Consider the following 22886-nt stretch of genomic DNA (forward strand, 5'->3'; position numbering starts at 1 on the left):
TGAATTGTTTGTTTATGACGCACTATAATGCCGTTGTACACAGATATAAGGACATTTTAAGTGCTTATTGATGTACAGTATACATCTGTGTTGTATTATTGTCATTTCCATTCATTATACACCAGCTGAGTTATGAACCAATCCATTAATAAACATTTAAAAAAGATCCTTATAGCTGCTTACAACTACATTATAGTATGTGAAATTTATTAAGTGTTTATATACTGCTTATAAAGTACTATAAATGTAGTCCATATACCATTAAAACATAATGGTCATATGGAAAAATGCAGATGTAGATTAAATTATGTCCTGTGAGTCCGGCATGACAGCTACGTCTAAGATTTTTGCCTCCAAGCAGTGCCTCACTTTCATATCACCATTATACATCTACAATACATGCTGTCAGAGGCATTTTGATGAATGGGTGGTAAGATCTGCGCTGTTGTACTGATGGAGTCATTATAAAAATGACTTCTATGAACATGTAAAACTACTCCAGGGGTCTCTGCAGTAGTTAGCAGACCCTAAAGATTCATTTTAAAGACTTTCTGTAGCTGGCAGCATGGGTCAGGGCAAACACGTTCAGATCAGAATTAGATGAAAGGCTTTTCAAATTATTCTGTAAAAACTGATTGCTTGAGTGTTTGCTATATTTTCAGAAAATTTACTTTAAGTGGATGACCAGCAGAGTGAAAATGAAAATGGCTTTAAAAAATCAGCCTGGTTCCCAGCTACTGGTTAGATTTTTTTTTCTTCCACGCTACCTGTAATATAAATATAATAGAATAATACAATTCAGAAACAAAGTTTAAAATGGGGCAATTTACTGGCTACAGCATTGTTCGAAGCTGATTGGTGCAGGACACGTGATGATTAAAACTGTATTTTCACCAAATCCCTAACAGTGGAGCCTGGCACCATTTGTGCCTTCTCTGTTCCCCCAGTCCTCTCTTTCTTCGCTTCTCCTTGATAAGAAAAATGCTTCTGAAGTGATTTGGCTGAGCTCTCCTGCAAATACTGCGCTCTCTCAATCAGCTGGACAGTTGTAGTCACATATTAATGAGCACAGCAGTTGCAGTTGCTTTGGGGACATTAATTAAAGGATCCATTGTTTTGCCCCTTTGGTCATTGTTGCACGCACGCACACACACACACACACGCACACACACACACACACACACAGTATACTTTTATGGAGTGTCTATTGCTTGAGCGGCTCCCCTGCTTCTGCGTCAAGACACGCTCTCCATCTGTGTCCAGTGCGCGGATTAGAGGCTTGTTATCCTCTTAGCTCTAAATGGCCCCACGTTCCTGCACTTCGCTGGCCATCTCATCTGCCGTCTAAGACGCGGACCAGAGCGTGACACGAAAGCGAGATTCATGCGTAAAAAAATGAATGCGTGCCCACCATTCAGTTTGTTTTAGTGGTTGCGCGCTTTACGCGAGTCGTCGGGACAACCCTCTCCTCTGCATCGTCTGTCAGCGCGCCTGTTGGGGCGCAGTGGCTGTCTGTCCGTCCGTTAATGTGTCCAACCCACTGATCTTTTGCAGACTGTAATCTTATCAGTGTCAAACCGGAGCTGCCCTTTCCTCTCGGCCAGTTTCTGCATGTCTTTGGAGGGCGTTTGTGCCAAAAAAATTGGATGAAATAACGATTTTTTTTTTCTTTATCAGAGAATACTTTTATCAGCAAAGGGATTCGTTACATTTACACTCACATGCGCGTTTGAATGTGTGATAAAATGAACATTTGACCGTTTTAAACTTTCGACCAGAAGAAGACATGGAATCTACATGTAAAGAAAGGAGTCTTTTATACTTACTTCTCTTCGCAATATGCACAGCCAGCGTTTGCTTTTGTGCAAGAAGATCAAATGTTCGGAGATCTGGTGAGTTCACCCGCTGACCTTTATAGCAGATTTGACAAGGTGCAATAATAATAATTATAATAATACTTTATATTGAATCATTGTGGATAAGGGCAGCATTTGTATGTGCTCATCTTTCCATTTGTTTGATTACATCAACATGATTAAGCCTGCTTTAGAACTTCCTCACGTCTCATTTGAGTTATTACATGAAACATAATATTTTAGCATCAATTCACGTTAGAAACAGATCACACCACACAAAGTGACCATTTTAAACTTGTAACGTCCTTTAAGGCCGAAAAATATGAACTTTGGTAGTTGGATGTTTATCATCTGGGAAATCATCATCATGTAATCTTATTATCCTGTTCATACAGAATACAAGTGATGATTTAGACCATTTAAATAAGCTCCCCTCCCCTCTTTCTGTAATGGGGTTTTTAGTCACTGAGCAGCAGCACAAAACTGCTTTTCACCCCTAATCAGTGAGCTACAAAATATCCAGTAAAGTAACCAGTAAAAAACAGTTTTATACATACTGTATTTTATACATTTTACAGACATGTAAAACTGTGCCTAAGACAGAAAGATAGAAAGGGAAATATTCAGCTTTAAGACACACAGTACACCCGTCAACAAACTTGCCAAAGTGCTCCTTTGGGCAGAAAATCCCTGGATGCTGATTTCGTCACCTCCACAGTCTCTCTCTCTCTCTCTCCCTGTCTCTATCTGTCTTTGATATCCTGTCACCCTGAACACTTTTTCCGTCCCAGATTCTTCCCTTTTCCTCCTCTTTCTCTCTTTCCATCACTTCCTCTTTCTCTCGCTGTCATTCTCGCAGACTGTCTGTCGTATTTCTCCCTCGCTCACTCGTTGGGACCCACAGGCCATAGCAGGCTGACTGTTACATTCGTCTGTCAGCAGAGAAAGCTCTCCGCAGTTGGGACTGCCATACAGAGGGCGGCTGTAGTTCTGTCTTCATGACTGCTGGTGACTTTTGTTTTTATTTTTTTATTTTGAGGTCTTTCAGGCCTCATTCTGAGGGAGGGGAGAATGTCAACAGGGCTCGGTGTCCAGATGAATCACATCAGTGATAACAAAGCTTTACAGTACATAACAAAGCTGGTGGTACTGGGAAAGAGTTAAGGTGGTCTTATTTTTTTCAGGGTTTTTGACAGCTTTATGCCCGGTCAGAGTAAGCGGCTGAATGATTTATAGAATCATTTATTTCTTACACTTACTATAATGTATATCTAAACGTATTAACTTGTTATAAAAAAATGGCATTTTAAAATGAACCCTTTCTATCATGCCACTCAGTGCAAAGAACACTGTTGGGTGAAAGGCAATGAAAATATAATCAACATGAGAAACAGTTTTTCCCTTCAGATTCAATGTTTATGTTTTTCCCTAAGCCATAGTGAAGTCTTCAGTGGCCATTCACTTTTGAATGACTCAGACCTGGAAAGAGCAGCACTTCTACATGACTGACTCTGAAAGTGGAGACATAGAGTCAGAGTGATAGAGCAGGTGGTTTGTTCTGAAAGAAGATATCTGAGTTTAAGATTTGACAAATGGTGATGAAGTGAGAGCAAGTGATATGAGAGCACCTTTTTGATTTGAGTGGTAAAAAAGTGACCAGAGCATCGAAATCTCGATGGCTTGAAAGCTTTCGTCAACACCCCATAGCAGAAGAAAAAAAGGCTCTCTATTTAGATGTTGAAACAGTGCAGTACAGTTTGGACTAAAACCGACCGATATTAGCTTCTTTCACATATTGGTATCAGTCTATATGGCAGCCAGTAAGCAACATAATACAGTAGAGAAATGCCAAAAATAATTTGTCCACCAGAGAGCACTGACAAGTTGATCTTATTCTTAAAAAAAGATTTTTTTAAATGTAAAATATTCAAATATTGATACCGGTATTGACCTCAAGAATCCAGTATTAGTCGAGATATTGTTTGGATGATATTTCAACCTTAGATTTATAGAGTACGGAGTCATTTCAAAGGAAACATCACAATGGATTTTTGTAATCTCGCAGGTAAGTGGGCGATTTTGGCAATTTGTTGCACTTGTGTTTGGTGAATTTGGAAATATGTGTGTTCCTTGATATGTACTGTATGAGATGCTGCTTTATTCTTTATCAAGAGATAATGATGTCATGTTTTATGACGCCTTTTTCTGAACGGTGGTCTCTGGTGTTCGTTGCAGCCGTTTGCGCCTCGCCAGAGCTGGGAAATCTGGCCTCACCTGCCCCCATTCGTGTGGGCAAATGCAAAAACAGAGTTTCAGGGTCTTACACACAAATGGAAGCCACAGCAGCTGATGTGGCCACTGTATCCAGTGTAAAAAGGTTGAGCTGTTGATGTAATGATTTGTCTTTTTTTCTGACCGCACAGGAGCAGGATCAATATCTAGTCTCACTTGCCAAAAATAATCCACCAGTTTCAGGGGTTTATGTCAATATTTTCAGGATTCCTGTTGATCAGAGTTAACAGCTTCACTCCAATCCCTCTGAGTATTAAAGTTTGTACCCAGACCTACTGTACACATGCAGCCCCACTGTAAGCTGCTGTAAGTTGACGGACATAAAGATGATGATTTAAGAAGTCCCCTCTCTGTCTGCTCTAATTCTGTGAGTTCAGTACGCTCGCCGGGCCACACCCCTGGGGAGATATGGATGATCAGGGAATTCAGCTGACATATTGAATTACCCGCTTGGATGGAGGAGCGGGGAGGAGGGTTTGAGAAAGCTGGGGAGATGCTGACAGGAGAGGATTCAGGAGGACAGGAGAGAGGAAGTAGAAGAAAGAGGAGGAGAGAAAAAGGAAAGTGGAAAAGAGCAGTGTTGTAGCTACATGAGATTTCAATTTACAGAGCTCTGCTTTGCTATATGAACTTCTGTTTGATCCCCATGTCAGTCTATACCAGGGAATTCTGTCCTTTTGTCACTTAGACAGGGAAAGTTCAGTTGTGGCTCATATTCCGCTTTTGAACTAAATCCCAACAAAGTGCAGATCTTAAAAAAAATGAAATTGAACAAACATTAACCTTAACTGAACTGTGCATCATGCAGACAGTAAGCGATAAGGCGGTCGTTTTTCAGGCCACATAAGAATCTCTTAAATCACGTATAAATACATTGATAAATAAAATGAATTTATAAAACATAATGATTAGCCACTGTATATCGTTATATTTAATGGTTGCAATCCTCCACTTTGTGTAAATGTCATGACATAACGTGTATGACTTTGAGGCTACAAGGGTCCTTGTATGCTTATGTTTCTCCATCAAAGTCAGGCAATGCATATACAGTCGCTCATCAGGGGTGTTGATGATCTATACCTCTATAGCTCTTCCTCTTTGCCTCTTCTAAAAGAGGCTTCTGAAGTGTTTTCAGGTCACAGTTGGACACTGGAAGTGCAATCACAATCTCTTGAAGTGTCACAGAAGCACCCGGGATTGAAAAACTCAGACCATGAAAATAATGACATTTGAAGTCAGAGTCAGTTGATATGATAAGCCAAGCTCATCGAGCTACAGGTTATGTCATTTCAAATGGCCTCTTTTTACACCCTTCAAATAGACTAAGATGAAATACAGTGTATATGTGTTCTGTTTTGATTATCATTGGCCATTTGGAAAGATATTGCCACCGACTTGCTTTTGTTCAAAACTCATGGAACTATTGACAAAGCGTTTATATATAATGGGCAGGCAATTTCATTCTGAAAAAAAAACTAAAATTAGTTTTCAATTTATATACTTAAAAAATAAAGGATGCAGTTTGAAGTTATAAAGTTGTGTTCAAAAAGGTTATTATATTATATAAACAAGCTGTAAACACAACATTGACGTATTTTCATTGATGAACGTTAGCAAACAGTTATTTAAACACCCAGAATATAAACAGCAACATCATCATCCATTCAGAGTGAGTTTCTGGCCCCCTGGTGAATCTAAGACTTATATTCACTCTCATTTTTGCTCAGTTTTGGGGTCCACCAACACCTGAGGGAAATATCTGACTCCACTGTGCTCACCAGCTATAGTCTCTAACTTTGTTTGGTGCTAATAGTGGGTTTTTAGAGCTTTTCTTGCTGAAAACAGCTGCCTGCTGCTGCTGAGAAACTATGCTCTATGATGAGAGCAGTGAGAGTGAACCAAAACAATGAGCTGAAAGACGCTAAAATGCTGCAGAGATGAGAGGAACTGTAGAGTTGGGTGATAATCTGAGGGTCCGTCATTATCACCAACAGCTTTTACATATGAGCCACAAGACACTTGCACTTCTTCCCTTGCATATCTTCTGTTTCCCTCACTGGTCATGTCTTTCTATGTGTTTGTATAAAACAGATCGTCTGAGTCCTCCATTAGACATCCAGCTGGAGACAATCAACTGCACCGCCTTTAGCGTACGATGGAAGATGCCCAGGCGACATGTTAGCACCATCACTGGATACAAGGTTGTCACAAATGATTTGCATGAAATAATAACACAGATTACATTTGAATGTGACTGCTAATTATGTGTTGAACATTAAAAAGCTGTTAACTGTTAGATGATTTCAGAGGTATCACTTTTTTCAACATTATTTTTTATTGATATTTTCAAGCAAAAATAGTGATAATATTTTCCACTTTTTTCAGTTTTTTATATACAAATTGTTGATATTTGTCTTAAGGGGTGCTACATACAGTCCTTGACAATTATAGTTGTCCTTGGCTGGAGGATTTTCCAGCAGCCATTTCTGTGTGATGGCTTTCTTTCTGAGTACCACGCACAAATTTCAAAACTACAAAGTGCATAGCATACATAGCAAACATTAAAAGAACAACTTCTCAGATGTGTCGTAAATCAAATTTCCTCTCTTCCTCTACCTTTGCAAGCCGTTTGACGTGGGTGGCCCCCACCTTTTTCTTTCTTCCTGCTTTTAAAGTGCCTGTCAAATTCAGTGTCCAGCAAGATGGCCTTGAGGGCTAGATTGATATTTTGACATTTCTGCTGTTTTGATGGAACCCCTTCACTGCCAAATATATGATTTTTCAGGGGCAATATTGCTCTGAAAGATGGTGTCACAAATCTTTATTGAGTGTCTTGTCAGTAGAGCTTTTGCTCCACTCTAGGTCAGCTGTCAAGTACTAAAGTAGTAGTTGCTTCCCTTCATAGTGCAAAATGTACATTCATTTAATTATATGCAATGGTAGGTTTGTAATAGTATTGTGTATTGTTGTTGCATGAAGTGCATTCTGAATTTCCTTCCTTTTTTTATTCGGACGTAACTTTTAAGTTCCCAATTAAACATACAAGGACAAACAAAAATTATGGAGTCCAAACATTTTGTTTGTCCTCTTTTATGTTATTTTTTTCAAATATTTTTTGAATGAGATATAATGCCTTACTAGAACCCAGTTTCCTTCCTTCCTTCCTTCCCTCCTTCCTTCCTCTCTTGTGTTTGTTTTGAGTCAACCATTAACAAAGTGTGGATCAGTGTGACAGTGTGTGCTCTGCTTTTGACCATATGTCTGCACTAAGAGGATTAGTCAGCTACCTAGCTTCCTCGCGACTCACAGATAAACATGTGCGTTCATTTGGCCAATCACTTGGGAAGTTCATATATAATCCTGTTTCCTCATATCATTTCCTCCTCCTAATACCATGTTTTACATTGTCACTGCCATGTCTTGATAATGTAAAAGCTGTAAGGTTAAAAAATCCAACATAATAGATATGACATTGCTTATGTGTGCATTATTTTCAGGTCTTCTATACAGAGATGAGGAATGGCCGTCCAATGGGTACAGCGTCTTTGATGGAGGTGCCTCTCAGCTTGGACATGCTGACCACTGTGAGCACACTGACTTTTAGCTGACTTTTAATCTGCTTTATGTTTATACCATGACAAAGAACAAATACGTTAAAGCAAAACAATTGGAAGATCAAGCTGGCAAACATTTTTCTTTGCATTTTATTCTTCTGTGCCATAGAGCTCCATTGTTGTCCAAAAGACACATCAGTGAGTCACACAGTTGCACTGGCTGACATGTTGCTTGTAGCTGATTTAAAGTTGATCCCACATACATCGTCCTGCTGCCACCAAATGTGTGTTAATGAAAAAATGCTGAAAATAGTCCGGAGCAAATGTACTATTTATTTCTGTTTTCTGTATTTCTGTTCAGTGACCAGCTGTTATGGAGAATTATTTGGTGTTTTTTTTTTTTATTAAATGATACACTTGTAACCTGTTTTTAAAGATTTACATATTGAGCAAATGGGCTTTCATCATGACAGCAAGAATCATAGAATAACTGGAGCCTTAACCTTATATACTTGGTGACAATGACAAATTATCATCAAATCTTGCAAGTTTTTAGAAAATCCTTTCCCCTTATAAAAATGTAAATCTACATTACTGACAGTATGTTGACTGTTAGTAGGTGTTGGAACTGCAATTGAAGTTATGACAATGTGCACGCTGTGATACACTCAAACATTTATGGATCCCTCTGCTCTTATTTTCTCCAAGGGGCAATTTGATGGACAAGCAAGCTTTGTGAGTATCATCTGGCTGTTTTTACTGAATGAGACCCCGTCACTGCTTTCTTCTCCACACTTGACATTTATAGCTGGATTTGACTTACTCCCCACTTTCTGAGAGAACTCATATTCAGTAATTGAATCTCCTCCTTGTCTTCTTCCATCATCTTTCCTTCTCCTTCTTCTCTCCCTCTAACCATCCTTGCTGATGTGCTCTTGCTTATTTTTCTATATCTCTCTACTCACATATATACCATTTCCTAGGATGTGGACATTGGTAACCTAAAGGTGAACACTAAGTTCAGAGTCACTGTTGGAGCGTATGGCTGGGCAGGGGAGGGGAGACCCAGCATGCCCAGAGACATCAGCACTGCTTCACATGGTAAGAATATCTGACTAGTAGGAATCGATTTTACAGCTGATGCTATTATTTCTACTGTAGTATTGCTAATGTGTTTCACTCAGTTCAGTTTCTTTCTGTGCCATTAGAAATGTGCATGCCCCCGTCGCCCCCCACTCAGCCTGTTGTCATGGCTGTATCTGACACAGAGCTGGCATTGTCATGGCAGCAAGGAGAGAGTGAGGGAAGCGCACCTGTCCTTCACTTCCTGGTGGCTTACATCAGGTCAGTCATCACTAATTGATCAAGCAGTTAATGAAGCTTTATGTTTATTAAACCGGCCTTCTGAGACCTCACCGGCACAGTGTTGCTGCCAATACACAAACACAAGTTTACAGGACATTTGCACCCACACTCAATTACACACAGGTCACACACATACGAACCCCATCAAGCCAGCCCGTATAGACACTTATCAGGTGAAGAGCAGCCAGAAGTGGCCACATCATGGAAAAAAAGAACTAGCCTAAATGAAGACCCTTGTTCCATCACTGAAGGTGTGAGGAAAGGGAAGGGGATGACTGGTTTTATTGGCGTCCTGTTCATTCTCTTAATTAAAAATCTGTCTTTTTCCCAAAACACTGCTCCCACGTATCATCTCCCCGCTTAACCACACAGGCCACTTGATGGGTCCATTATTACAAATGTTTGTTGTGGGGCCAAGCATTGATCAAGGCCAAAGTCAACAGATTTTGGGAAATACAATTATTCGCTTTCTTGCTGAGAGTTAGATGAGAATATCACTACCAGTCCCATGTCTATATAGTAAATATGTAGCTGGAGCCAGCAGCTAGTTAGCTTAGCTTAGCACAAAGACTGGAAGCAGGGGAAACAGCTAGCCAGGCTCTGTCCGAAGGCTCTAAAAAATGTGCCAGCCAGCATCTGTAAAGCTCAATAATTAGAACATTATATCTTTGTTTAATATGTACACAAACTGTGGAGTTATGTGCTGTAACTACATCTTGGCTGGGAGCAGTGATTTCCGAGGGTTTTGTCGTCACCGTGAGGTTTGCCATGCAACCAGCAGGGAGACTGCCCGTGAAACCAAAACTTGCTGTTTTTGTATTTTGGTTTGGGTATGGATTAAACAAACTAGATACAACATGTTCATTTATTAGCTTTAGAGGTGCTAGTAGAAGTAGTGCATGTTTTTGAACCTTTGATGTGAGCCAGGCTAGCTCTTTCCCCCTACTTCCAGTCTTTATGCTAAGCTAAGCTAATCGACTCCCGGCATTAGCTCCAAAGTTAACGAACAGATATGAGAGTGGTATCAATCTTCTAACTCTCAGCAAGAATGCAAATACAAGTAGAAGCAGAATTTAGGCTCTTTTGACCATTGAATATCTTATAGTGGAAGTATAAAGGGAATACTGGAATTCATCAGAGGAAGCATTTATGCTATAATAAACCGACTGCCAATGACTTTTGGTTTTTTGAGCAAATATCTAGGAGTGCTTTAATAGCAACAATAAAAACACTGATGAAGCATCATGAGAAAATCAACTTTAAACTTTTGTCTGTGTGCATTAATGAATGTATACAGCTTCACGTTCAGCCTCCGTAATCAGACCCTCTGCATCCTTTCATCGTCACATTTCTATAATGCAGAATACACAGCTCTCTTTTACAGTGAATTTCGTGAGGCCTCTGCTGGTCTGCTTAATGTAGCCATTTGTGTTCTGACATGAGAGGGTCAGTTGGAACACGAGAAATAATGAATTTCATTCTCCAGCCTCCAGTGTCCACACACATAAACAGTATATGCCCGCACACACACACACACACACACACACACACACACACACAAAGAACCTCCCATGCCTCCATCTGCCTAGACAAGTCCTCGGGGTAGCATGTCAAGGATGTTGAGGTCAGAAATCATTTACACAGAGTCCCCTGATGATTTACCAGACACAAATAACAAAAAAGGCATTCCCCATAATAACTGTTTTTTTTAAGAAAATAAGAAAAGAAAAAAAGTATATAAGGAAGAAAAATTGCTTAAAAACACAGTAGTGTTGCCCTTCATGCAGAGAAACAGAGTTAACACCGAGAGACAGAGGCAGAGAAACTGTCTCTTGCTGTGACAGAGTAGACATGAATCAGTGTCTGTTTTTGCATGCGGGGGTATTTTCCACACAATAGGGCCATCTCAGAGGCAAATCTTTCTCCCCTTACATCAAAAGAGGCCTTGCTGAGTGGAGACATTGAGTGGTGGTGAGGATGACCCTATTCAACAGATAGTTGTGGCTCCAAGCGCCAAGAATCAGCACACAAATATGGCAGCTGGAGATGGAAGCTGGAGATGATAGGCAGAAAAGTTCAAGAGTTCATCTTATTGATTTTTTGCTTTACGTTTTGTTTTGTTTTTTGCCAAACCAACACTCTGAAAATAATGCTTTAAGACTAAAAGGGCCTCAAAAATAGTAACGTCTGAATCAATTGCTCCTTTTGTTTAGTTTGAAAAGTTATTATGAATCTTAAGAGCTACAGTCTCTAATAATTGTACTCTTTGCAATCACTTTTCTTATAGACATTTTCGGGGACATACAAGAGCAGGAGGAAAACAATCAAGTGAAAGAATTTTGAAACTCACAAAAACATGTCATCATCCTCAAAACAATTACTTTCAAGATGTTTTGAGAATGAATATTTTTGTAAAGGACAAACAATCAAAAACACTTGAAGACCTCATGTTTTGTAAAAATGTCACAAACCTGAATAAGATCTTTTGCCTGTGTCTTGTCGTTCACAGGCCAGAAATGGACACGGAGTGGACTTACATCCGTGAGCCTATTGAGACTAACTCCATGGTTTTGAAGGGGTTATTACCAGAAACAGAGTACCAGTTTGTCGTCAGGGCGGTCAACGTGCATGGAGCTAGCCCACCCAGCCACATCAACAACCCTGTGCGCACTCTCGGTAAGGCCTGACGTTGATCTCTGAGCCGACGTGCAGTGATGTGACAGCCAGGAAAGCTTAGTCTCAGCTCCCTCGTTAGTTCAGTTTCAACCACATTTCAAAACAAAGTCAGTTTCAGTTTAAATTTCAACAATACACCCACACAGAACTAAACAGACTGTGCTTATTTTTTGCATCACTAAAGTTACCCGCACAATAAAACATTTGCCATGTTCAACCGCACTGTATGAATCCCAACGTTACTGTGGAGATGGTTACATTTTTCTCCCAGCGGTGTGAAACAATGGTATGTTTTAGAAACTGTATTTCAGAGTTATTTGAAAGTTATTTCAGTTACAGTAGAGGCATCATTTATATTCATTTTTTAAATTTAATCTTTATTTAATCAGGAAGTCTCATTGAGATTTCCAAGAGAGAGCACCGACATGTAAAGATGACCGTAAGAACTTCATTCTGTTCTCCATGATGTGCTAACTTTATTATAAAAACATATTTTACCTTTCTGCCAGGTCCACCTTTCTGAATGCAAATATGAAGCTGAGCATTTTTAGTTTGGAGATGAGGTATATTTTTGCCATTATAGAAATATCATCACATGTAATATAATGTTCAGAAATCTTGCCTCTTTTTGTTTTTTTTTTACTTTTTAACTTTTCTTCAAATATTTTCTGTGTTTTGCTTTGTCTTTGGGAGGCTAACACAACCTCCTCAAATCATCATGTGAAGATCATGTTGAAAATGAATAGAATAAATGTAATTTATTTGAAGTTTTAACATTGAAACACAGTGTGCAGTCTGTTAGTTTGCCTCTCTCACCTTTTGCTAAATGTAGGACAACACCTGGCAGTGTGTCAGTGTGTTTTTCAGACCAGAGCCTTGGATGATGGAGATATAGAGCAACAGAGTCATTTACTTTATTATTTTTGATGTAGTCGGCTGCTGGTGGTACATGGGGGAGGGGGGCAGTCAGGACTGATTGATATTAAAACACACAAACACACGCGCACATTCACACAGGTGTGTGCCAGACATACACATACATGTAGTGATAGCAATGTCTTAATGGATCGAGGACTGTGACATTCAAACAATTTACCTACAGATTTGTGGGCATAATGTTTTGCTTGTGTGTGTGTGTGTGAGTGGATGCTTGTGCATATCAGGCTTTAGGAGTATGATTATATATGACTATTAAAATCAAACAGCCATGTAGACACAATCACATTAGCCATACTGTTTTTCTGTGACCTGCAGATCACACTGCCGACTCTAGAAAGCCGTGTGGACAGGCGGCTTCTGCTTCACACGCTACGTTAGCTGTCAAACTGTTGTAAACTGCTCTGATTGAATTAAGTGCCCTAAGTCCTGTCAGACTGCTCAGAGACGCAGCTCGTGAGACAGACTGGGAGGGAGATAATATTAGAAGGAGGTTGTTCAGAATGATGTCAATGAAAGTTACATGAAACAAGATCAAAATGAGCCAGCTCGACAGACGCAGAAGAGACAGACGGCCAGAAGCGAAGAGACAGAGAAGCGTGGTTTCTTAGCGGGGGATAAAAGCGGGTTACGTCCGAGTCTCATCAGACAGGATTAAGGACGGGATGCCAGACCCCTTCTCTGCCCATCCACACCCCTGATGGATGCACACACACACACACACACATGCACCGCTGCTTGAGTGAACAGCAGGGGTGGGCTTGACTAACTGACTGACATACTTTTATTATCGCTCTCTCTGTGACAGTTCTTGTGTGTGTGTGTGTGTGTGTGTGTGTGTGTGTGTGTGTGTGTGTGTGTGTGTGTGTGTGCATGTTTATAGCACTTGGAAACAGGGTGGATTGAGGGGGATTGTTACACAACAGAAGATTAGTTTGCTGAGGGATTTTTTGGGCATCCCCCCTCCCTGTATGCCAGCACTCAGTATTCAGGATTTAATGTTATTAGGCTGTGCCAATTAGCACTTTAAATCTTGACATCCATTCAGGCTTAATAGTCAAGTTTCTTTGAGATATTTGATTAATTAAACAGTTTGCTATTTGTATAAGTTGTTTGATATCAATGTGCAACTCTAAAACATATTTCAGTTCCCTAACTTGTCTAACAGCATGGGGAACTCCCAGCATTTGATACTGTGGATGGGGAGGTGGAAGAGCAAGGATACAAGAGGGAGGGGATGTTGTTATGTAAGCTAGGATTAAGGTTTCTCAAGGTACCGAGATGCACTGTACTGTTTCGTCTTTTTGTATTTTGTAGAAAGGAATTTTTGAACATCTGAAGACTCATCATTTTTTATTTCTATATACTTAAACATACAACATACAAAGGATTCAAATGCAAGTTTTACATATTATACTAATTGTCCAACATATATGTACCAAATATATAAACACACAGTTATGCAAGGTCTTAGGAGAAGAAACTAGCTTATACTCAAAGTGATCTTTTGGAATGTATGTTTGAATGAAGGGATAACTAAATAAGATGTCTTTTATTTATCTTAATGAAAGTCAGTCAAGCTGTATTCAGCTATTATGTTGGAAAAAATTGGTGAAATACATAATATTTTTTACATAGCTCACAATATTCACTGTCTGACTTTGTCTTTGTACATTACGAGCTGCCGCTCTGTATCGAGGAGACACGTTTCAGTATGTGCTGCGGCAGCCTGGGTACAGGCTAACAGGTAGACCCACTGGGCCAGAAGCTGTTACTACTATTTAACATCTGTGATCATCAATGCATCATCAGTGAAGTGTTATCACATTTCCCAGCCCATGATCATTCATTCACATGAATTGGACACCATGGTTTTGAGTTGTTGGGGCCATTTTCATTCATTTCATACTGCAAATGCAATATCACCGTCATCTGTGCTTTTCAAGCAGAAATAAGGAACATAAAACATACATAAAATCCAAAAAGTACATTTGAAGCTTGAAGTTTAATATAAATCAAAAAGCAACAATAGCTACTGACTGATTATATAGCTCCACAGATTCTGCTGTATATTATACGGTGTGTAGATGTTAGAAGACAGGAGCTTGAAAAAGTTGCTATTACAAGCAGCCAGTATCAGTAGCTTTTTGGTCCTCAACTCTTTAGAAATGTCATTCTACAAAGTGAATATAAAGTAAATTTGGACTTCACAGTGTATTTGCACTCCCATCGTTTCTTGTGACCGGCATTCAGTGTATTTACTGCTGACTTGTATTTCATCATTCGACCAACTTTGTGTGACCCTTCAAACATGCCACTGCAATCATCATGTATTTTCTTTTTGTCTTTAAAGAATGAAACCTTTAAAAACATGAAACAAACATCGTGTATCTTTATTAACATCCTGAACAGGAGCATCAGATGTTGGCAGTGGTGATTACGGGCGTTACATCACAGACTCGAGGATCAAAGATGAAGATGGCTTCGACATTGATGACTCTGATTATGATATCTTTATTGAAGAGGTGGGTTATTACATGCCAGAGCTGGACAAGAATACATTTTAAGTATATTTTACATTTACATTCCAGCTGAACACATTGGTGGAAAGAAAATGAAGTTGAACAACTTTATATGAATTTCTCTTCTTCCTCTTTCTAGTTGAAGCCCTTCCCAGGTATCAATCAGGACAACAAGAAGTCCCAGCTCCGCTCACGCTCTGGTCCGCCGTCTGGTCGGAACGTTGTTTACCGTATGAACACCATCACTCCTCCCAACGTGACTGCCCCTCCAGCCTCCACCACCACCTCGTCCATCTTCCCAGACTTCACAGATCTGGTTTTCTCAACCACCTCAGAACCCAGTACCACTATTGACACTACAACTACTGCCCCACTTTCCACCACCAGGTAAGATGCACCTTAAAAACCTTGATTGACCTTGATGCCGGTTTTTACTGAAGGAGTCTGATATGGTTTGACAAGATGTAACTGCTGTTTATCAGTAACTGGAGGAGCTGCTTTGAAAGGGAACATTTGACATTTACAGTTTCCATATGAAGAGAACAAGAAAACAGGTTTTTTTCTATCTCAACAAAATCCCGATTCTTATTGCTGTTCGTCTTGCTCTTTGATTGTGAGACTGCTGTCTCTCTCTCTCTTTCTGCTATCTCCCAGAAGCCACCTACAATTTACTTTATTCATGCTCTGCCACTTTATTATTTGATAAAGATGGTGACTGGAGCTTTGAAATGTAACATCCATTTCAGCTGTCGGGCATCTCCAAGGAAAAGGTGCAATTTAGAAATGTCAGTTAAACCTGAGGACAAAGCTGATAATGCACTAAACACCTTACAAAATTGCATTTGAAAGTGAAACATATTTATAATCTAAACCTCTGTCTGTAAAAACCTTGTTTTCTCAGAAGACTGAAGACTAAACTTTCTTATCTTTCTTCCTCTTCTGATCCACCTCAGCATCACTTTGCCCACCACCACTACCACCCCAACCATGTCCCCCTGGAAAGGTGAAGTACCCCGCGTGTACGACCTGACCTGCGATGATACCGTGTGCCCCCCCGACAGCTTCTGCCTCAGTGATTACGACAGTGGAGGCTCACGCTGCCACTGCAACCTCGGACGGAGAGGGGACACTTGCTCTGAGGGTGAGAGAAGTGCAGTTGGAGACGAGCTTTAGAAAAAGTGCTTAGCAGCCGAAAGTGCTCTCAATTGTGTGGTTGCATGCGTGTAGCGCTTCCAACTTTTGTACCTACAAACAAACATTGAATCCTCTGTTCTTCTTCAGTGGTATCGGTGAACTTTCCCAGGTTCTATGGCCACTCTCACATGACCTTTGAACCCTTGAAGAACTCTTACCAAACCTTTCAGATCACTTTGGAGTTCAAGGTAAAGCTCCATGGGTTCTTTTACACGTATTATTGTCTTTCAAAAGGGTGAAAAGAGCTTTAAAACAGTTTTTCTTTGGTACAGGCAGACTCAGAGGATGGCTTGTTGCTTTACTGTGGAGAGAATGAACACGGCCGTGGAGACTTTACCTCTTTGTCTCTGGTGCGAGGCAAGCTGCACTACAGGTAAAGAAAACAGTGACTTACTTATGGGTTTAGATTCTGACGGCTTTGGCTGGTGGATAAAAGCAGCATACAAAAAGCTGTGACGGCTAACATCATTGTCGGTCAAAAGAAACTTGATTGTAAAATATTTGATTTTGGAGTTAAGTAGGTTAAGGATGCATATCATTTGTGCTCATTTTGTGTCCCTCAGGTTTAACTGTGGTACAGGAGCAGCTCAAATAATCAGTGAGAGTCGTGTTGTTGTTGGTCAGTGGCACACAGTCACCGTCTTCAGAGATGGCATGAGTGGCTGGCTGCGTATGGACAACGACACCCCCATATCTGGACGCTCACAGGTAACAACGAGACATACTGGTGATGAGATAAAGGCTCTTATATATGTAAAAAGGTGAGGGGTTTTGTGCATAAATGTATCTTGTCAAAGTATAGTACATACTGTATGTACACCTTTAAAAATGGAAAAGCTTTTTTAGCACTTTAATTGTGTGGTTTCACTTAATTAGCATTAACACCGTGTAAATGCACAAAATATTGTAGATATTTTTTATTTAAATATGTCTTCTTCCTCTGTATACCAGTGTTTCTTTTAACAGTACAATATGAGACATTGTTGTCAATATTAGGCTTCAGTCCATTCAGTTAGTGGACCAGCCTCAAAGTGTTTTTACAGCAATGTAACACATTTTGTTCTCTTCACTCTTTCAGGGCCAGTACACCAAGATCACTTTCCGCTCCCCGCTGTATGTGGGTGGATCCCCGAGTGCTTATTGGCTGGTCAGGGTGACGGGGACAAACCGTGGCTTTGTTGGCTGCATTCAGAGTCTGACCATCAACAACAAAGCCACCGACATCAGACCCTGGCCTCTGGGCAGAGCTCTGAGTGGAGCTGACATAGGTGAGGAAGCACACAGTGTGTGTGTGAGTTTGCGTAATGAATGTTATTTGTCTCTGGCTGCTGCCTGTGGTATACGGTTCTTATCCATGTTACCCATAATGCACTGGTTCTCAGGTTTTAGTGTTTAGACAAGTAGCAGTTTTATAGTTATGACTCTATAAGAGGAAACTACTAATTTCGGACCTTGTACATAAATAATTGTAATAAAGTTAGAGGGCTCTATTTGAATTTGGATTATAGTATTTATTCATTGTTTGATGCTATTGTCATTTCACTTTATTTAAAAAATAAGAGCAAATCACGACGCATTATGACCTTTGATTAAAGCACCTGACAGCTGCAACCCAAAACAAAAAGACAAATGAACACGTTGAATAAGAAAAGGACAAAAATATAAAGAGAAAAACATTATCACCACTTTCGATCAAAACATTTCTGTCACAATCAGAAGAAAATAGCCTTTCAATAATTAGGTTTTAGCCAATTTGTTATTGAAGCAGAAAGCTTAAGACTCTGCCTTAATCACCTCATATCTCCTTGCCGCTCTGTGCCAGGTGAGTGCAGCGACAGCGTATGCGACCTGGTCAGCTGTGCCAACGGTGGAGTCTGCTTTGCAAACCGTGCTGATGGCTACATCTGCCTGTGCCCGCTCGGCTTCAGGGGAGCACTTTGTGAAGAGAGTGAGTCAACTCTACTTTCCTTTTCCTTGCACGTACACAAAAAGACCACACACCTGTTTTTTTTACAAAATGAGTTTTGTACCACTGTGAAAGCAGAAAGACAAATCTCTTTTGGTTTCTTCTTACTCGATGGCTGAAAATTGTCACACAGACCTTTTAAGGTAATTACTGAACAGTTGAGTGCAATGTTGAAAATTGGTTGAGATGAGGTTTATTATTTCTTATATAGATGCAGTGGGATTGATTGCATGTTAGACCAGCTTCCACTTTCTTTGCCTCCTCCCCATGTCCTTTCTCTCCATTTTCTTCTGTTCTCATCAACCTCTTCTTTTGTCTTCCCTCCTGCTCTTTTCTCTTCATGTCTTCAGGTTTCTCACTGGCCTCACCTCTCTTCAATGAGACAGTGTTTTCATACGCCGTCATCCCGTGGCCGCAGTCCTCTCAGAGTTATCTGTCCTTCATGGAGTTCGAGCTGACGTTTCGGCCGTCGATGCCCGACGGGACGCTGCTGTACAGTGATGACGCAGATAGCGGAGACTTCCTGGCTATCAACCTGGTGGACAGATATGTGGAGTTCAGATTTGACTGCGGCTCTGGAGGAGCTGTGATAAGGTACTTAACAGATGCACTCTCATACTACTCTCTGTCTCCTTCACTCACACATTGCGGTTATATTTTCTAACTAGATGGCCTGTATTGTATGTGATCTGTGCTACAGGAGTGAAGAGCAGGTCAGCCTGGACGCATGGCATGAGCTGAGGGTGTCTCGCACTGCAAAGAGTGGCATCCTTCAGGTGGACAGCCAGAGGCCAATGGAAGGAATCGCTGAGGTATTTTGTTACTTTGTTGTTTAAAGGTGCGTTATGTGATTTTTGAACACAAGGAGGCAGAAAAACAACACAGTCTTCGTTCACTATTAAGTTCTGCGGGATGTGGACGTTACATGGGTGTCCCATTGGAGTCACCTGTTGAATGTCAGTCCAACAACAACTAGCCCTGGTTTTGTCCACGTTTTATTTATCTTGATGTGTCACTCTGAAGTGACTGTAAGTGACATTTTTTACATCTGATATGTGCTTTAATGTTTTCAATCTTATTTATTTTACAAGGATGTCACTTTAAACTCACACACAGTTTTTACAGTAGGTCACAATGACAAATCAAGGAAAAATATCAACTTTTAGTATTCCTTCATCTGCATGGGGTGGCAATTATATCTGATCAAACATATAAATTTTTGATCAGATAGGACAAGATGAAACTGCCAAATTTTGGCATGATGAAATTCTCTCTTTTAGAAATAAATAATTGACATAATTAATTAACATCTTTCTCTTATTTTTACTCTTCAGGGAGCTTTCACTCAGATTAACTGCAGTTCACCTCTTTATATTGGTGGAGTACCAGAATACGATAAAACCAAGAGGACAGCAGGTGTTATAAAGCCCTTCACTGGAATCGTCCAGAAGGTATTACTATATCCACACACAGTACCTAACACCTATATTTAATCATTAATATAAAGTCAAAGTTTCTAGTTGGATTTTCATATCTTCTCTTGCTTCTTCTTCCTCCTCGTCTCTGTCTGTTTATTTTCTTTTCACCTCCCCAGCTGATACTCAATGACCGCACCATCCCAATAACAACTGGCTCTGCTGGTGGTGTTAATGTAGCAAACTCAGTGCACCCATGTGTGGAAAGTCCCTGTGCCAATGGAGGGACCTGCAGGCCAAAGTGGGATAGTTATGAGTGTGACTGCCCCCTAGGGTATGACGGGAGGCACTGCCAGAAAGGTCAGTTAAACATGCATTTCTATCTTTTTGCAGAAATGGCTTATGTTTCGTGTTTTGGGACTTTTTCTGATGCTTTTTTTTTAGTCACTATACACACTGTGACTACTACACCTATAAAATGGGTGCAAATTAAGTTTTCAAATTGGTTTGGTGGGTGAGTTTAAACTCTTGTCAGTACATCCACTGCAGAACTGCCATTTCACAGTTTGGTGCATTGTGATTAGTGATCATAGACATAAAAAGACATAAAACGGTGTTAGATGATACTTATCACTGAAAACAATGTGTGGTTTACACACTGCTTATCACTGCTTACCTGTCTTTTGTAGAATAAAACTAAAAATATATATATACCAGTTGCAATTAACTTTTATTTTCAAAATCTATTGTAAAGAAATGAATGAATAGCAGTCATTTTTGTTAGTGTGTAATATATGGCTTTAACCATGTGGCATTATATTTCCTCTCTTCAGGGATTAAATGTGTTCTTTTTCTGTTATCCTGTAATGTCATATAAAATGATATATTGGAAAACCTAATCCCATAAGCCTATCTATGCCTTCTCTGTTTTTAATGCTTTCACTGAACAGAGTGTGGGAATTACTGTTTGAACAGTAAGTGTTCTTCTATGAATTCAAAACCAGATGTTAACAACATGCACATCATAATAATCTTAAACTAATATCATCTTTTAACATACATGCGCTTCTTTTCCCTCATACATTTCACCTCACAGAATCAGTTTTAGTCTTCTAGCTTAGTCTGAGTCAGTAGAGACGTGCTGATGCTGCCGCCTTGTGATGATATGAAGTAAATACAATGTTTTCTCTGCTCAGCTGTGACTGAAGCCATTGAGATCCCACAATTCATTGGAAGAAGTTACCTGACATACGACAACAGAGATATCCTGAAAAGGTTGGTAGTGAAAAAATGGTTTGGTGTCTTCACATGATATGTTCAATTATAATTCCCCCTTTAAAATGTTTGTTGTTTTGATGATGTTTGTTACTATCACAGCATATGTTCTTGTGTAAATCGTGCATGTAATACATGTTCCTCAAGTAAATTTGTCTTTTTTTTAAGGGTGTCTGGGTCCAGGACCAACCTTTTCATGCGTTTTAAGAGCACAGCCAAGGATGGCCTGTTACTATGGCGAGGAGACAGTCCAATGAGGCCCAACAGTGACTTCCTGTCTATGGGGCTTCAGGATGGTGCTCTAATCTTCAGGTATTTGTTTATGTGGGACAGTATGAAGATAAAAAAACATATGATTACTCCTTTGACAGAACAGAGTTGAGGGAGAAAAGGCCAGATTTCAGTAAGAGAGGAGAAAGTTTAATGCAAGAAGAGGATGAAGATGATGCAGAGGGACGCTGATCCCACCAAATGGCAGGGAGAGCTAAGCACCTAGTAGAGGCAGAACTAAAAAAAGACCTGAAGTCTGAGGCAGGGCCATGACCTGGAAAAGAAGCAGGATTTATCTGGGCAGTACCAGACTAATGTGAACCCACTGCACCCTTTGTAACTAACTATACTCCTTGTATGTGTTTCCATATTGCTCTAGTTATAATCTCGGCAGCGGTGCGGCTAACATTTCTGTCAACGGGACCTTTAGCGATGGAAAGTGGCACAGAGTCAAAGCTGTGAGGTAAGAACACATCTGTGGCTATGTTTTGCTTTCACTTGACTTTACAACTCAGACATTAAAGCTGCATGTATTGATGTCTTTGTCTACTTGGGGGCAGCAGAACAAGCTGTAAACACAACATCGACACTTTATCGCCTTATAAAGTTGATATGACGTAACATGTTAGCAAACAGATGCCTATTTACAAATTCAGCAGACATGGAGCAATATTAGTGTTTATTTAGAGTTGTGAGAGCGGTGACACTGAATCAAAACAGTAGGGTTATGGGCCATAAAACAAAAGCATTGAGCGAAAAGATGCTAAAATGCTCCGTAGAGCTCATGGAGGCTGCAGAGTGATAATTACCTGTGATTTCGTCCCAGGGATGGCCAGTCAGGGAAACTGACAGTGGATGACTATGGAGCAAAAACAGGCAGGTCACCTGGAAAAATGAGACAACTGAATATCAACGGACCCTTATACGTTGGTAGGTGGAGCTCACAACTCATAATCCCATAAAGTACTGTATATGTACTGTAGATCAAACAATAATTTTAATGTCTGCTTTTCTGTATTCTCCCCCTGAAGGTGGCATGAAAGAAATAGCTCTTCACACAAACAGACAGTACATTGGAGGCTTGTTGGGCTGCGTGTCCCACTTCACACTTTCCACTGATTATCACTTAGCACTGGTGGAGGATGCTGCTGACGGCAAGAACATCAACACCTGCTCCAACTAGAAAATGGCTTCAATACACAAAGGTCCATTTTCAGCACAATTCTCAACTGGAGCGAACACCTCGACCAGCTGATTTGTCACCTTGAGACCGACTAACCAGCACCAAATGAGTGAAAACTGAGAACAATTAAATTTTGGTCTACCAATTCATGGTATAAACTCAAACTGGAAAAAGACTAAAAACATTGTTACTTTGAGTCACAAGAACATTTAAGTGACTCCTGTGTGCAAAGTTTTCAAACCAACCTGCCAAGTTTTATTCTAACATTAACAACTTGATGAATTGCTCTGAAAAACAGTTTCGACACATGGCAGCAGCAAAAATCGACCAGAGGATATTGCAAAGCAAAGGTACTCTGTGAAAGGAGAGAAAAAGCTTAGGG

General features: G+C 40.1%; 1 protein-coding gene across 4 annotated transcripts; it reads left to right on the forward strand.

Moving 5' to 3' along the window:
* Window positions 1–1786: 1786 nt before the first annotated feature.
* Window positions 1787–22504, forward strand: LOC139284353 (pikachurin). 4 transcript variants are annotated; one of them, XM_070904590.1, is made up of 28 exons: window positions 1787–1896; window positions 3591–3592; window positions 6240–6349; window positions 7646–7732; window positions 8411–8437; window positions 8686–8803; window positions 8911–9046; window positions 11577–11743; window positions 11852–11860; window positions 14361–14426; window positions 15092–15204; window positions 15341–15588; window positions 16155–16342; window positions 16483–16583; window positions 16668–16768; window positions 16959–17103; window positions 17474–17663; window positions 18218–18343; window positions 18712–18955; window positions 19062–19173; window positions 19696–19812; window positions 19956–20136; window positions 20727–20750; window positions 20973–21051; window positions 21220–21363; window positions 21701–21784; window positions 22148–22251; window positions 22353–22504. In XM_070904590.1, exons 1-28 carry the CDS (start codon window positions 1787–1789, stop codon window positions 22502–22504), a joined length of 3285 nt encoding a protein of 1094 aa, XP_070760691.1. The 4 variants fall into 4 exon arrangements, with proteins under 4 accessions (XP_070760691.1, XP_070760692.1, XP_070760693.1 ...); XM_070904591.1 differs by lacking the exons at window positions 3591–3592; window positions 11852–11860 and having other exon boundaries at window positions 1787–1892; XM_070904592.1 differs by lacking the exons at window positions 3591–3592; window positions 11852–11860; window positions 14361–14426 and having other exon boundaries at window positions 1787–1892.
* Window positions 22505–22886: the final 382 nt, after the last annotated feature.

This window comes from Enoplosus armatus, chromosome 4 (assembly GCF_043641665.1).
Source record: "Enoplosus armatus isolate fEnoArm2 chromosome 4, fEnoArm2.hap1, whole genome shotgun sequence".
Classification (NCBI taxonomy): domain Eukaryota; kingdom Metazoa; phylum Chordata; class Actinopteri; order Centrarchiformes; family Enoplosidae; genus Enoplosus; species Enoplosus armatus.

Excerpts from the sequence above, each read along its gene's own strand:
- LOC139284353 (XM_070904590.1), top strand. The coding sequence starts at position 1,787 with ATGGAATCTACATGTAAAGAAAGGAGTCTTTTATACTTACTTCTCTTC. Across the intron at positions 18,956-19,061 it reads TCTGGAGGAGCTGTGATAAG|GAGTGAAGAGCAGGTCAGCC; the intron begins GTACTTAACAGA and ends TCTGTGCTACAG. Across the intron at positions 19,174-19,695 it reads CAATGGAAGGAATCGCTGAG|GGAGCTTTCACTCAGATTAA; the intron begins GTATTTTGTTAC and ends TTTACTCTTCAG.